We start from the raw sequence: 16,996 nt of genomic DNA, 5'->3' as shown, positions 1-16,996 counted from the left end.
AAATTGGTAAAGTAATCTCCAAACTGGACAAGTAAAAATGAATAGAGGATAAGTAACTGTGGACAGAAAAAGTAGTTTAATGTTAAGGTCTAACTAAAATAAGTTGTCAACTATAGTCTTTGATTTCCTAAAATGACAGTTAATTTAGGACAACTTTTTTGAGCTAAAGTGAGAGTTAAAAAGTTGGAATGACAGCAGAGACGGATCACATTTCCTGGTGATAGAGTAATACTATACGTTGAAAGAAGAAAATTCTAGTATTCATAATGTTTAAACCCCTTTTGCATTACGACATGAAGACTGTGATAGAGAAAAATGAAAAACCCTCTCAGAGCTTTGCATTCTCACACTTTATCGTCCAGCTTTTGAGCAGGGACTTACCAAGGTAGTGACAAAATCATCATAGAAATTGCAGGTCTTTTCACAGGACTGGGACATGGTTCTTTATGAAACCTTCTTGCTATCAGAACGTGACAATGTACGATCCAGTGATTGCAATTGAGAACGAAGGTTTTGGTTTTCCTCAAGTAACCGGTCATATTCAAGAAGAAATCCTTCTGACTGCTTTTTTAGAGCACCTGCATTGGCTTCAGCACTGCTTGCTTCTTTGGCCTTCTCCTCCAGTTCTAACTCCAGCTGCCTAATTTTTTCACGCAATGCACTTGCCTCTCCCTCCAAAGTTTTGATCTCCTCTGAAGCCCCATTCTTCCCATCCTCAAAGGCTCTGTTTTGCTTTTTCACAGCTTCCATCGTCTTCCTCCTCATACTAAGTTCTCTTATATAATGGTGTAGTCTATCAATCATAAAGGCAAGGAAGAGGGAGAATCCTGCACAAAAGGTTAATTGTGAAACCCAAAAGTCGAACAACACCAAAAGAAACTGGGAACTCGGATAAAATGCAATAGATCTCCATCAAGTCAGATGTCTTTCAAGACACACTAAAAAGAAGTCAAGGTTACATGCCATACAATTGCCAGCATCAGTCCATAAATACTAAGAAAATTCTCAAGTGAATAACTTCATGTTTACTATAAGACCAGGCTGTAGAGAAACCTCAAAAGGGAAGATATCAAGTTGATTGCAAGTGAGAAAGAACTTGTAAATAACATTTTACAATTACTACATACACATCTAAATATACTTAAACACTAATAATTTTGCGAAAAAGAGAATAACTATCAGTTGATAGCTCATTTCACATCTCATAGCAGTAACAGTGGAAACATAACCATCATTAGTGACATTTATGCATCATTGTGACAAGATGACTTGAAAAGAATCAATAGCTCGCAAAAACCATGTCCATGCAGGAATGTTCTTCCAATTTTTCTATCTTGATTCATGAGCATTTCCCAACAATATTTTTTCCAAAACCAATAAATCCATGAGGGCTAGTGGCACACGGTTTGAAATTCAATGGCTAACAGGCTTTTCCCCACTACCCTTCCCCATTAAAATACCAAACTTCAGTCTGCGGAAGGTTTAAACCTATGACATGCTCCTAACCCACACACTATATCTTACGTTCTTACCACTAGATCAAAGCTCTAGTAGCCCATTTCCTTGAGATTCTTCCTAGTCTAAACTTCTAATCCTTTTGATTGAAAACTTCCAAATCCAAAACAAGGGAAGAGTCTAGCATTACTCTTATATATTAAATACCCATATAACCAATCCACAGCAAGATAACTCTCTTTACGGGTATCACTCTAAAAGACGGCTGAGACTTTGTATGTGTACATACATATAAGAAATAGAATAAATAATGATCGTGCCACCTGGAGAACTGATAGAAAGAAAGGTGCCAGTGGTGAAGGATCAAGTTTTACTCTCAAGGACTCGTCTTTAATTCCTATCTGGTGCACACATCAACATGGTATCTTAATTTTAAAACTTTTTAACTTAATCTTTGTTGACCTTTTTTCTTTTATTAAATTTTGACGAATTGCATTTTCTCTCTTTATTTTAAGCATAAAAGATAAATAGTTTCCCTCTTCTAAGCTGTATGCCTTGAGCCAAATTGTCATAATTATTACATTTTTTCATTCAGTTATTTGTCTTTATATATAAAAAGAAAAAGATAACACAAACCGAAACCCAAAGTTGGTCATACAGATCAAATGTACTCTATTTGGATCAAGTAAATGGCAACACCTACGTTCACGATAGTGGGCAACCAGAACCTCAAGTTCTAGATCTGCCTCTGCTGGCAATCACGAGAGAGAACAAGGCAAGGATGAGAACGTAGTTCATCTAGACAGTAAGAACAAATGTAATTTCACAGATGCAAGTTTCAGAACTATCTCAGTGATAATGTCCTGATTCAAGAACCTGGCAGAATGCCTAGTGAAACATCTCAGCTTAAGAAAAACTCTAGCTTAGAAATAAACAGCCCAGAAAGGTCAACACCAGGCCATGACATGTTTGAATGTGTACCTTCTCCTTCCTTCTCATAAGAGTTGAATAATCAATTAACTAGAACAGCAGAAGGCAGAGTAGTGACTAGAACATAAAAGTAGATTGTATTTGTGGTTGCACTCAAATCATCCATTCTCATATCAAATAGTTGCTAAATGCTGACTTAAGAACACCTTAATAAGATTGCTTTGAATGAAAAATAAATTGCCTTTCCGGAGCACCCTCGGCATGTCTTTGTAAAGAATTAATAAAACAAATTATTGAATACAAACGTATAACATATAATTAAATACAAAAACCAACAGATAAGGCTATCACAGATATAGATCAACCCCTCCCCCAAAAGATAAGAAAAAAAAGAATCAAAGTGAAGGAGAGTGGTTGAGATGCAGACAGTGAAGAACAGATCAAATAGAATTTTATCAAGTGAGTATAATCCATAGATCATTATTCCATTACACCCTTCTACGGATAAGATATCAATTTTTGGTCGGAAGTAATTTGTAGAGGAAGGCAGAAGTAAAGTCACAGCATATTCACGTGGCAGTTTATATTCAACTACAGTACCAACATAGTACTCCCTCCTTTAAGGTCTTAGCTAGACAGGGAGTTAAAAATTTAAAAATAATTTTAACATATAAGCTAATTATATGAAAAGTACCAAAGTTATCTTTTAAATGAGTGGTGGTTAGAGTTTTAAATGACTTTTTATTTTGTATCCCTGTATAAAAGAAATAAGTTTTATATCAAGAGAGAACTAAAAAATCCTGTCATTAATGGTAACATGGGAATGATAAGCTTATATAGTTTCTACGAAGGAAAATGTAGCATTCTTTGGGACAAACTAAAAAACGAAAACGGGATGAAGGAAGTAATCTTTTATCTAGTATTCATAATGTGCACTGACTGGCCTATAGCCAGATGCCACAGGTGAAGAAAACATGCATAAGTTTGCAAAGTTGACTGTAAAGGCAGGATCTCCACCACTCCATTCTAAACCGCAGTTTTACCAAAATAAATGAGGTATTGAGGTTTCCTCCCTTTTTAAAAGAACAAAAATTATGCTTTCTGAACATTTTTTCTAACACCCTATGCTTAAAGAAGTGAAGATCGACGATTCTATACAGCAGAGGATAATAAGGTCGACAACAGTTGTTGTGCAAAAAGAATGTGTCAAACTAGCATTTAAAGTTTTTAGCATGTCCAATTCAATCATTGATACACAGATCGTCATGAACTACTCATAAGTAGTCACTTATCAAAAGTAATAAAGCATTGTTTGGAGAGGACTGAATAGAACCACTATCATATAACAAGGTTCTCAAAAAGAACTAGAGAATCAAACTTTAATTTGACACTTAAGCTAACAAACTGAAAAAGTCAACATTATTCAGATCAATTAGACCTTCATTAGTATGGACTATATACAAAATGAAATAAAAGGTATAAGCTTCACTGAATAAACAAACTATAAAAGCTGTAATTCCTAGTAAATCACTGATGCTTACTCATACTTCAGAAGCAGTATACATATGAACAATAACTCAAATCATTCAGTTCAAAAGTTGCAGGGATAAAGAGAAAAGTTTCAATTTATAAATGCAGCAATACAGACAACAATGAAGCAAAATAGATATACTAGAAAACACAAGGAAAAAGAAAAGTATCGTAGAAGAGGGGATTGAATTTCCAAAAACAGAACAAGAGGAAGGTTTATTTATAGGTAGGTGGATTTCTACATACATATGTGTGTATATCTAATATACATGAATGTCTATAGTTTGAGTCTGAGATGGTAGTGCAGGTGAACCCACTGTTTGCATGCTGGAGAGCTGATACTGCATACAAGCGGTGGATGCACGTGCACGGCATGTGCTGTAAAAGCCATTGTTTCATTGCGTAAAGCGATGAAGCGATGATTTAGGAGTTATAGCTTCATGCATGAAGCCATACATTTCAGAGAAGCGTACGCGTCAATGATGATGCAAAAAGTGATCCCAACGAGAAGATGTCGGTTTCTAAATCTCAACTTTTGAGGATTTTGATTTTATCTTTATGGTAATTTTAATTTTCTGTAAACTTTGTGTTTCACTTCAATGAAGCATGCACTTTGCTTCACCATATTCGCTTCAAGCCCCATGAACCTTATTGTTGTTTTACACCTTTTGCTTTGAGAAGAAGTACACTACTATCTCATACTCAAGCCTCATTTGTTTGCATTGAGATAAAGACATTTGAATCTGAATGCACATTTAAATGATAAAATGTTGCTCTAGATCTGGACACTGAGTGATACAGACTGTTTGTTTTTTTTGAAACTAATTTTTTTTTAAAATTAAGACTCTTTGTTTTTCAACATCTGAATGTGCATAAATTATTTATTTTTAAACATAAGAAATATATAATTTGAATAAAAATTAATTAAATATTAGGAAAAAACATAAATTTAATAAAATAAATCATTATTTGATATAAAGAATGTAACTTTATGTTTGCTAGTAATGGTGGAGATGGTTTGTGGTGGTGGTGGTGACAGGTAGTGTCAATGGCTAGTAATGGTGATGGTGATAGTTGTGATGGTAGAAGTGGTTATGGTTGTAGTAAGCGATGCAATGGTGGCGGTTGGTATGGTGCTGATGGTAATTTTGATGGTGGAGGTGGTTAGTGTTGTAGTGACTGGCGCGACAATGGTAATGGTGGTTGTGATGGTGGAGTTGGTTGATGTTAGCAGTTGGCGGAATTGGTACTAGTGGTGGAGTTGGTTGATATTAACAGTTGGTGGTATTGGTAGTGGTGGTTGACAATGGTGTTGGTGGAATTTGGTGATAGTTGTGATGGTGGAGGTTGTTAGTAGTAGGAATTGGTCGTGGCGGTGGTCGTGCTTGGTAGTGTTGGTGGAGACGGTGATGGCAGCATTGCATATAATAATTACAGAGGTGGTAGGTGTGGTAGTGAGTGACAATACTCGTTGTCAGTGGTAAAAGTGGTGCTAGAGGTGGTGGATAGAGGTGGTGGTGAAAATTATCCACACAAAAATATATGTTAATAATATTAAGACTTAGTAAATAATGATCAAGATCTATTACACCGAGCGAGTGCTAACTTTCATATAAAAAATACACTTAATGACCTAAGGTTTGAACCACTCAGATTTAGACCTAAGTACAAACAAATGAGGCCTCAAACTATGTTGTTTATGCATACAACAAATTTGAAGGAACATCTGAGAATCTGTATACCTACTACCTCCAAATCCGGAATCTGCCTCTACTAGCACAATGTTGCAGTCCACGCACACATATTTTATATAAATTTAATTATCAATTAATTAATTTACATCCATAAGTTTCAGAAATACTAATACTTCATCAGTCAAATTGTGGCACTTTTGGATTTCGATAGTTTAATTTTAGTTTTGACCATTAATTCACATAAGAAATTAAGATTTTAGAATAAAATTTATTAAAATATTTAAAACACGTTGACTCTCGAAATCCAAAGGTGCCGAATAAATTGGAACGGTGCAAATAGTATAATCACATCGGTTAAATAAGTCAACATCAAAACTGGTAAATTAAATTAGGGAGATAGAAGATGAGAGTTCAGTTACCCATAAGAGAAGCTTCTAGAAGATGTTGAGCCAAAAGAATCTGATCAGTAGGAGTAATATCACCACCTTCATCAACCCATCGCGTGTGGATCGATGCAACACTGTAGATTGTAGACATCATAACCACGAAGACAGTTCCAGCAACAGTTTTCACAATGATTGGTCCTCGTCCTCTCTTCACTCGATCAAGCCCCATTATAACAAGCTTCCTTAATGGCGTTTTGAAGACGAAGATGATGATTAATGCCATTTCAGCAAAAATCAAAGTGAAAAGTAACTGAATCATAATTCAAATCGATTTCAGAGTCAGCTGACAAGGGCGACCACCACGAAGAAAAGAAGAAGAATTTGATTTGGAGAGGTTTTTGCATCTTCAATTGCATTTATGTATACAACTCTTAATTACACTCAGGTCCTTCAACTTTTTAGAAATGTAAATTGAATATTCTTGGTTGGTGTACTGGGTTTGGGGCTTCTTTAATACTTCCATTTTCATTTTATTTTATTTTTTTTATTTTAAAAATAAGTAGTAGTATTTTATTATTAATTATATTATTAGTCAAATTTAGATTTTTAACATATAATTAATAAGATTAATTTAATAAATAAATCTCAGATAGATACTTTAAGTTTTGTAACAATTGGTGAATTTCTTTTAAGTTGTATTTTATATATATAAAAATATGAACAATTCATAAGTTATGAAAACTATTAAAAAAAATTCAATTGTTATACAATTTTATTGAATAAACAAGATATCAAAAAAAAAAATTAGCCAAGATAAATAGCTAATTCATGTTTCTTTATAAATAAATATTCGCATTTACAAATTTTCAGATTAATACATAAAATTTTATAAAGATCTACTAGTCAATGATAGTAGTAAATATTAAATTTTTTAATACAAAAAAAGTTATATAGTATGAATAATCTTTTAACGCTAAGCATGAGTTTTTTAAAGTTAAATTGATGAGTCGTCTTCTTCTTCTTCTTTTTTTACAAAATATAAATTCATGAGTTAAGTTTATATTTAAAAAAAATTAAAAATAGTGATTTGAAATCTCAAAGTCATGTTTTTTTTCTTTTTAGAGAGAATGAGATTTGTAATTATAATTTCAAATTGCATATATAAATTTGAAATCATAATTTTATACGGTGTGTCTAAAAGCAAGTTTAATATTAAAGGCAAAATAACACAAAATTAGTTACTTTTATCTTTGATTTATAATTAATAGTAATTCTTTTGAAACGAAAACTTTTACCAACCTTGCCAATTAAAATGTGACAGCTAGTATAATATAAGCCTAAATTGACTTGTAAATGAGGCTAATAAATCCTTTTGTACATGTGATTGCTTTACTTTTTATGAATTAAAAAAAAAAAGTAAATCCTAAAATAAGTAATTTGTTTGTTTGTTCTGGTTTGGAATAAATTATATCAAATGATAGAATCTTCCATTAAGATTAAATTAAACAGAATTTTGTTTTCACATTAATAAATAAATGAGTGGAGAAGTTCAATCGTTCAACAATAGTCAAAATTGTAATGGATTCAAATTTATGGTACTCAAGTTAGAATTGTTGTTCCCCTTTGAAAAGAAAAAATAATTTATTTTTCTATACTTGAGCTATTATTTTATTTTCTTTTAATATTATTTTTTATTTTTAAGTAATTATATAGAATATTAATAATCAATTAAAAATCTTAAAGTACATATAGTGTGAGGGAGATTCAATAAAATAAACATTTAATAAATGCTCCCCAGACCCCGGCCTATTTTAATGGTTATCTTTTTTTATAACATATTAAGTTATTTTTATTTAACAAAAGCAAATTGAATTTTTTTTCTTTTAAATTATGTATAAAAGTGAATTGAGGAAAAGGGGTGTGGAGTATTTATTACCTTAATTTTGTTATAGGCATTCATGCCTTGGGAGTATCAATAATAAAAATTTCAACAATTTAATGTTTCTACATACTCCAATAGAATTTCTCTATTGGCAATTTGTTACCATTACAACAAGAAGTAAGATTACAAGTTCCCTTTTTTTCTTATTTTACTACTCTTTTATGTTCCAATTTATATATTGCCTTCTTAAAAATAGATAATCATTAATATTTTTTATTTTATAAAATCAACATATGAATAACATTAATTTTTCCTATTTTATCCTTAAAAGTTATTGTCCTTAAAAATATAAATTTAATTAATATTGGACAACTAAATGATTAATTCATATTTATTAGTCAGTTTAATTAATCAAATTAAATTAATTTATATTCACTTATTGAAAATTTGGTTTCAAAAGGACACTATACTAGGATGATAAATTTACCTAATCTCTTGAGAGACGTGAAATCTAAAACGGTGACATAGAAAGAAGAACGGAGGGACTAATAACATATGTGATAGTGTAAGAGGAAAATAAGCATACGGTGAAGAGGAAGCTTCTGCACCAACAAGGATTGTACTGAAGTGTTAAATACTCTTTCATTCTTCGATATGAATATCAAATACCGAATATAAAAACTAAGTGCCTGTAATAGCTAACTTGTACCTAAACAACTTAATTGTTGAGCTAAACACTAGCTTCCAACTACAATTCATTTTGGCTCATCGAATTGAAAATACTACTGATATACCTACTTTACTACTTATATGAATACATTTTTTTTCCCAATAGACTAGTTAGGCACATAACTAAATATTAAAGGCTAGATTGAAATTTGATTTAATTCAAGCTCGATTATACTTCCAAACATACTGCACTAGGTAAAATTATGTCTGTCTAAATTGTTCGATATTAATGGTTTTTTGGTGTATATAAATAATAAAAGGTAGAAGGGTTGAAAATAGGTTTCAAATTTTAATTGTTGATACAATTACTTATTCAAATATAAAAATTAAAAACACTTCTCCTGTACTTGATTAATAAAATTAGTATAGCAAGAGAAATCATCTTTAAGAATATTGTGTATTTCTATAAGAGGAAATATTGTGTCAATGTATTACCATTTGTCATTTTAAAGCAACCATAAACGTTGAAGAATTCTTTTTATTCAAACATGGTGTTCGTTATTTATTTTTTCAAGTTTCGTTTGTGAATTGATGTCATTTGTAGCATAAGTCTATAATTATGTCTTATTAGTTTTACTTTTATTATTTTTGAGCTATGTTGAATTCGAAGTTTTGATGATCGACAAATAGTGTACATAAATCAAATTCTTAACATGTCATAAATAAGGGACAAATGACTAGACAAGAATCAACTTATGCACAAAATTAAGTGCAATCTTGAGAAATTTAGTTTATGGCATAAATAGTGGATCAAGGAACTAGAACTCAACATGAAAATATTACTATATATTTGAACACTTGAAATTAGAAGAAACCATATGAAGGCTTTCTTGATAGAAATGGTACAATGTCTGTTTGACACACAAAGCTAAAGGTGCTTGTCTACAAAATTGTCGTTCCAACTAGTTTGAGAGGTCAAGAAAATTGAATAACAGATGACAATAGCTCTCCTAAAAGCAGTTGTTGCCAAGGTCCTGCCTAAGAAAATAGGGAAGCTCTTTTAACAGTGACATAAGATCCTAAAGCATGTCATCGAAAGAGAACCAATACCGCAAAGTGTGATGTAGATCAAGATTGGCAGCTCAATGATATATGAGATGGTGCACCGCTTAAGAAATCACATTAGCCAGACCTCCACAGAGAACTTTGGTTATATTACTTGCTCAAAGTATTCATTCCCAAGTCAAAATTTTGACAGTATTCACACATGAGATTGATCACATATTCAGTGAGGGTAGAAGGGAAATACTCTTCTTCAGGGTTTTCCGTGCTCGCCAGTGAATGGCTGCTGCAGTTTCTGATGTTCCCAACTGAACAGTAGTTTCAAGGAAAAAAAAAAGAATCAGACCATGAGTAACATCACAAAATTAGTACATACTAATAAATAGCAGCAGCAAATACTTCCACACCCAACGCCCATTTAAGAAACCTCCCCACTACCTTCAACAATCGCTGGATCATAATCTTTTACAAAAGCATAGGTAAATAATTAGTGGCACAACACACATCATTACTTACACTAATGAGTTAAGCCAATTAAACAATGCCTTGAAATACTAGAAATGCTACTTGACTCCAAAGGCTGACCACCCCAGCATAAAAAAACCTCCCCCCAAAAAATGAATAAATAATAGGCAGAGGAGGATAACTCTTGAATATATCACTATTAGAGAGAGGACATTAGTATTTTTTTAATTTTATGTTCATCGGCATGATTCTTTATCATGAACCAATCGAAAATAACTGCTGTTGCACTGACAATAAGACTTAAGAACTCATGACTTATAACCATGCCAAGATATGTGATCATTTAAGAAGGCACTTCTTTTTAGGTTAACAACTGGAGTTGAAACAGCGCACACCTTTTTCCTCTAATTCCCAGCATATCTCTGAACATCTTCTGCTAACTATTTAGTGAGAAAAATAATTTGTTCGCCAAAGGAGGAGGAGAAGGAAATATCGCGTACCTTGACTTCCATATTATAATAGTCTTGCCACAATCTGACATCTTGATCATAAGTTGTAAGTGAAGTTTCAAATAGTTTTCGCACATTTCCAAGACTAATCTTATCTCCACTAGACGCAAGGTTCAATTCCAGCTCAATGCAATTCCTGTACAAAGAAAGTCCTGGATGCGGTAAAGCAAGAAATCTGCACAAGGCAGTCAATGTCAGTCAACATGTACCTATATAAAGAAAAATGAAACATCATCTACCATCTCAGCACCCCTAAATTTTATCCCACACATCGGAAGAAGTTTTGATTAAATAATACTTGATAACAAAGTTTTAAGACTGAAGAAAACCCTTATATCACTCAACACTTGGAAGTCCTTCAATTTTAAAGGACACAATATCAAGTAAGAGTTGCACCAGGTTAATCTTTTTGATACTAGTAAGCAAGTGAACAAACATGGTACCTAATTTCCTAAACCAACTTTAGAAAACAATTGATTAGCTAACGCAATAATGAAGGACTATGATTTGTTCATAAAATGATCCAGTTGGAAGAGGGTTCATTTTGTAGACTGTATTCCCTTAACCTTAAAAAAGTGGGCTAAAGATAGATGTCAGCACATTCTTACCACGCTCTTAAACAAATCTTTCTTTAGGTTAACGTACAGGAGCACATTTACTATAAAAGAACAGTTTATCAAACATAGATGTTTGCAATAATATATACATGGCAATAATCAATCAGCAGTAGCATACCTCTTATACAACTCTCTAGCACTCCCAAGTCCATCCCTTTGCAGAACAAAATTGACGATGGTAGCAGAGAGGGAAAAACCATCATCACTTCCACCATCTTTGGCCAGTAAAGATATAGAAGTCTCAACCAACTTGTCAAAGAATTTCTTATGAGTGGAAAAATATTTGAGCGCCTGCATAATATGTAATGAAAGTGGATCTTAAGATTTTTTTGGGAGTAAATGGATCTATGAAGTTCAAGCTCATTAACATTCCACTCATTCAACACTAGTAAAACTAAAGCATAGAAGGAAATCAGACAGAATGGCATGTAACAATATTACTTGAAAGAAAAATTAAAATGATAAACGAAGAAAATTCATGTGCTTGATCAAAATACCATGGAACTGGCTCCAAGAGGTCCTATTTTTATTTTATTTTGGCACAGCGACCTTCCATCCAAACAACTACAGAGAAAATATCAATGTTTCTGTTGGGTAATATTAGTTTAGTTTCACATAGACATGGACGAATCCCGCACTATTTATGAATGCAAATCTATGCCCAAAACACAACCAATAGTGAAACTGTGATGCCTCATGCATCCGTCATTTACTTATACATCTCTAACATGCTAACATGCTCAACAATGTAACATACACTGAACTCAATGGGATCTGCAAACATATAAAGACTGCTCAGACTTGTATTCACATATGTAATCACATGAAGCCCTCAACAAATGCTTCCCTATTCTACAAAATCAAAAGAAAATTAAAAGCACAACACAAATGATAGTCAAATGGTGTAGCCATGTCCATGTCTCAACCACTGATACATCTCTAACATACTCAACATAAAGTGCACTAAATGGAATCCACTGAAATATAAGCACTGCCCAGACTTGCATCTTATATGTAGTGTTGTATCAAGCCTCAATGCTCACAAAAGAATCTATTCAAATAGCAAAAGTGTTTTTTTAAAAAAAGAAACACTATATTAATCATCAGTACAAAGATGGTGAATTTACATGTTAAAAAGAAGCAAAAGATGTATCCTTGGTCAGCTTACAAGTACTCTATAATATCTAGTAAGGATTCAGTTTCATCTACATAATTTCCTTTACGCCAAAAATGTATTAGCAGAAGAAATATTGATATATGCAACTGGAAAACAAGATATCATCTATCACAGCTAAGTCAGAAGGAGCAATACAGTTTCTATCACCATCTTATAATGCATGAAGAAGACTCTAAACAGGAGAAGATAAAAGCGTTGGCCTACCATAAGCCATATAGTTTCTGCTTCTGATATGGGAAGTTTCAACAAAGCATTTCTCATGGGTTCAAAGATAGAAGACAGAGCTGCCTTATTTGGAGTAGAGTTCTTCTGGATAAATCTCATTTCTATTGAGAATCGTAAAGCCCATAGCTGCACTGCTTCTGAAAATTTTCCAGAACACAATTTCTCCGCCAAAGTCTTAGCTTCATCTACTTTCCCAAGTTGCAGTAGAAAAGAAACATGCTGGCAAGCAAGATCTTCTGTGATGCACCCCATGGTTTCAGCCTTTTCATATACTACCAAGAGATGTGAAATAGGATCCATAGCATGACTAGCTGTACTGAAGAGCTCAGAAGATTGACTTCCCTTGTTTTTAAAATGGATGACGTCCATCAGGAACTTTGCATAACAATCAAACATTGAAGCTGAAGGTACAATTTTTAAACCCTCCTCATAAACCTACAGAATCAATGTGGGTAGTCTTGTCAGCAGGGTACAGATATACACCATAAAAGGAGTACTGCCGATAATGAACCAACCCCCCACCCCACTCGAGCCCACAAAAAGTATATCAGAATTTGTCGCTCAAGAACATACAGTTGCCTGCACCTGCTAATGAACGGAGAAATTATACAGGCTATTCTGTAAAACAGTGATTTACTACCAGTGCACTGAAAGAGTGAATCAAATCATAAAACTAAAGGAAAGGAAGATCTCAAACAGTAAAGCACAAGCCTCGTAATGTTCCATGTGCAACCAAAGACTTTTGGTATATGTCATCTGATTTAGCCATTGGATAAGTATAAAATTGTCCACAACAGTAAAGTTCAAATAGCACGCTCTGTTGCACATGAACGGAACAATCTTCCAACCAAGCTAGAAGACGAACTCTCAGAGGAGGTAATTACAGAATTAATGCCACTTTTTCCTTAGACTGAAGAATTGAAGTAAACAATGATTGAGGATTATTAAGGAATTAAGAACCTTCATTTATAAATAGCAAGCCTAAGTTTCTGGCAAACATATGTCCTTTTAACGTGATCTTAGACATGAAAGATCCAGAAATTATCACATTACAGGCAATACAGGAATTAGATTATAACATCAAAATCGAACATGTGGATCAACTAAGGTTTAGAATTACCTGAATAGCGCTGCTTAACTGATCAACTGTCATTGCTTCAGTAGTCTCTGGATTATTAAGATCAATCACTTCCTGTCTTGCAAGCCAATCCCAATATTTTGGTTCTTTTGAGAAGTCCCGTTTCATATCAGCAAGTATTTCATTTCGCATATCTTCTGAATGACCTAAATCTGTTGCTTCTAGTATGTCAAGAAACTTTGTTCTTAAACTGAAACTGGAAGGGAGGGCTTTAATAGAACCACCATAAACTGTCTGGAGAACACTTAAACCTTGTTCCCTAAACAAATCTAATTTTTCCTTAGAGTCTCCGTCGTGAAGGTTGGATAATTTGTCTTCCTCTCTTTTATCATCAAGGACAATAAATAATTCCTTGTTCTCATCTCTCCACTGTTCCTCTTTAGCACTATTGCCAGAACGAGCTAGTGTTCCCTCATCCTCTCCTAGCACAACTTTGCGTGCCTTTAATTTATTTAGGTATGTTAGCTCCATTCGGAGATATTCTACCCAAAGATCCTCAGAAGTTGGACATGCTCTCAAGCCGCTATGCATTAGGGCACGAGCAGCAGCAGCATTTAGGTTGTTATCAAATTCCCAAGCTGCAGCATATATCCATACTCCAGGCACCTTAGGATGAAACCTGATTACCTGCGCAAGGGCCTATTGAAGAACAAAAGGCATGAGAACAGCATAAGACACCTGAGAGCACAGTTTCTCAACATTTAATGATTTTACACAAAGAAAGCCGTCCAAGTTAAGACACTCTCATGCTCCAAATCCTACTTGAACCATTGGCAGAACTTAATCTGATTAAATATATATCTAGCATATAGGAAAGAGCCTTGGTTAGCTATTCACTTAGTTTTATCAGCTTTCTCCACAACCTGTACCCCAGTTAGACTCTAGCAGTAGCAGGTTTTAATTATCAAGAGTTATCAGATGCGCTTTATGCAAGAACAAGCGCTCAAAGCTCTTTTTCAGTCAAACAAACAACCTATCCATTTTCAGAGAACTCTGTGCTATTGGAACTCATAATATAAGAGGAAAATCAACCCCAGACAGATTTTTTCCATTTGCCAGGTTGCAAATGACCATATGTGTGTGCATAAATACAGGTAGGACAACCAATGATTAAGAAATATATATTGATAGTTAAATCCTAAGAAAAGTAAAAGAGTCAAAGCTAGAAACTTTACCCAGAATAACTTGTAAACCAACTTTGTAATCAAGGTTTAGTATGTTCACTGCCTTGATTTACAATTATATTCAAAAGTACACATTAAAACCCTGCAGCTTTGGATTTTTATGTAGAAAATAAGTTGATCAAATTCACTGGTTTGCAGAAAGTGCAAAACTAATACACTAGGACAACGACAAATCGAACTTTATCAAATAAAAGACACGAAAAAAAATTAACTGGCCTTCAATTATACTCATTAATAATGTTTTAGAACTTGCTTGCTCTTTAATAATATATTAATCTCATCAAGAATCAACTAATCAACTATGCCTCAATGCCAAATAACTTTGTCAAGTCATTTCACATTTTTAGACAATTTAAGAACTCTCTAAATGTCTGGATTATAAAATAATTAACTAGTTGAAGGATAAAACACAAAACTTGAGGTTTCAATTAAACAAGTTTCTGCAAAGGTAAACGTACCTTCTTCATTCGACCGTTCCTTCGCTCCCTACAGAACTCCAAATACTGAAACCAAAGCTCTATATCTCCCTTAAACCTGGTGGTGGCGAGCCTATAAATCTCAATAATCCTGGAAACTCCAGCATAATCTGAAACAGACTTTTTCAGCTTTCTATCGCCGGTTGTTTTCATCTGAGCTTTTTTACGTAGAAGTCTTAGAGAATCGAGACTTTTCTCATAGTCAATGTATGCTACAAAATCCTGTTTCAATGGACTAGGTCTCTTCAGCCTGTACTCAAATTTCCGGCGCTGTTTCACTATTTCCGCTATTTCCTGGCGGCTAAAAAGACAGCGTTTTTCAAGGTCGTCGAGCTCAGGGAGCATACGCTCCAGCTTGTACTGTACAACATCTGCCATGGATTTTCTTCTTCTTTCCTTTGTTTTCTTTGTACTTTGTATTTGTAGTAGAAACAGAGAGAGAAGAGGAGGGTTTGGGAAGAAAATAGAAGTTGAATTTGGGCTACATTTGTTTGATTTCTAATCCGGCCCATTAAAATGAATATGGGCTTAGCAACCTTGTTGATGGATCTAACTACTTTTTGATTCCCTAACCACCATGTAGGGGTGTTTACGGGTCGATTATTGGTCAAAATCAAATTAGTTTAATTGACTTTTAAATTCTTAAGGCCAAACCGAATCAATCATAATATATATTTATCGATTTGATTGTATGGATTTGGTTTGGTTCGATTATTCAGTTATTAACCATATACATTAAAGCAATGATTTATTCGAGATGGGAGAAAAAGTAACAACAATCCATTCAAAACGAATAATAGTTAGAATAATGGACATTATAAAACTTTCAATCTCTAAATTTACTATGAAAAAAACTTCAAAATTCACCATTTTGTCCTAGAAGAAAGAGACATTGATATTTCTAGTCCTATCAAAAATTGTCATAGATACTCATATATATACATGAAACCAATAAGAGAAATGTTTTCGTATTGGACATTTCGCTTTCATAAATAGATTAAAATAAAATTGATGAAAATGTATATAAGAACCTTAGAATTGTTTGTAAAAATATTATAGCATGAGTGTATAATAACAAAATAGATGTATATAATTTGTTGGTTTGGTTCACTTATTTTTTCAAATTTTTCGAACAAAACCAACCCTAAAGCAAATACTATGGGTTTATAAAACCTCTAAGAGGGGAGTCGGTATAACGACTTTGTGGGTTCAATAGTACTTTGGGTTCAAAATCCCCTATTGATTAAGCGTAATTGTACTTTGATTGGGAAGGTGATATGAGTGTAAATAGTTTGGCCAGGGGTCCAATTGCGTATCATATAATAATATATATTTCTTTTAATATAGTTTTTATGTCATCTAATTTATCTTCATATGATTTATAATTATAAATTTCTGCAACGCCCTCTGAAATTGTGAAGCATCATTCCTTTTATAAAGTAGATAGTGATTTGATCACCGATCTAATTGGCAAGTTTATAATGGTATACAGGGCCATGTGTATACTAAGAATGAGGTAACACAATTTCTTTCTTTACCCTCAAGGACAAAAGAAAACTCTTAAATGTAATATGTGAACACTTATTATTTAGCTTGA

General features: G+C 33.3%; 2 protein-coding genes across 2 annotated transcripts; both read right to left on the bottom strand.

Annotated features, from left to right (window-relative positions):
* Positions 1–72: 72 nt before the first annotated feature.
* On the bottom strand, positions 73–6,330 carry LOC107008891 (B-cell receptor-associated protein 31). Its single transcript, XM_015208099.2, has 2 exons — positions 6,029–6,330; positions 73–827 (listed from the first exon to the last, which is right to left on the bottom strand). The coding sequence occupies exons 1-2, from the start codon at positions 6,312–6,314 to the stop codon at positions 445–447; spliced, it is 669 nt and encodes a 222-aa protein (XP_015063585.1). The 5' UTR covers positions 6,315–6,330; the 3' UTR covers positions 73–444.
* A 3,041-nt stretch (positions 6,331–9,371) lies between these two features.
* On the bottom strand, positions 9,372–15,862 carry LOC107011913 (U3 small nucleolar RNA-associated protein 6 homolog). The gene is made up of 6 exons (XM_015211596.2): positions 15,382–15,862; positions 13,722–14,378; positions 12,581–13,036; positions 11,318–11,490; positions 10,574–10,757; positions 9,372–9,916 (listed from the first exon to the last, which is right to left on the bottom strand). The coding sequence occupies exons 1-6, from the start codon at positions 15,775–15,777 to the stop codon at positions 9,824–9,826; spliced, it is 1,959 nt and encodes a 652-aa protein (XP_015067082.1). The 5' UTR covers positions 15,778–15,862; the 3' UTR covers positions 9,372–9,823.
* Between the last annotated feature and the right edge of the window lie 1,134 nt (positions 15,863–16,996).

The sequence above is a fragment of the Solanum pennellii genome, chromosome 2 (assembly GCF_001406875.1).
Source record: "Solanum pennellii chromosome 2, SPENNV200".
In the NCBI taxonomy this organism is placed as follows: Eukaryota; Viridiplantae; Streptophyta; class Magnoliopsida; order Solanales; family Solanaceae; genus Solanum; species Solanum pennellii.
This window is presented reverse-complemented; position numbering and strand designations above follow the sequence as displayed.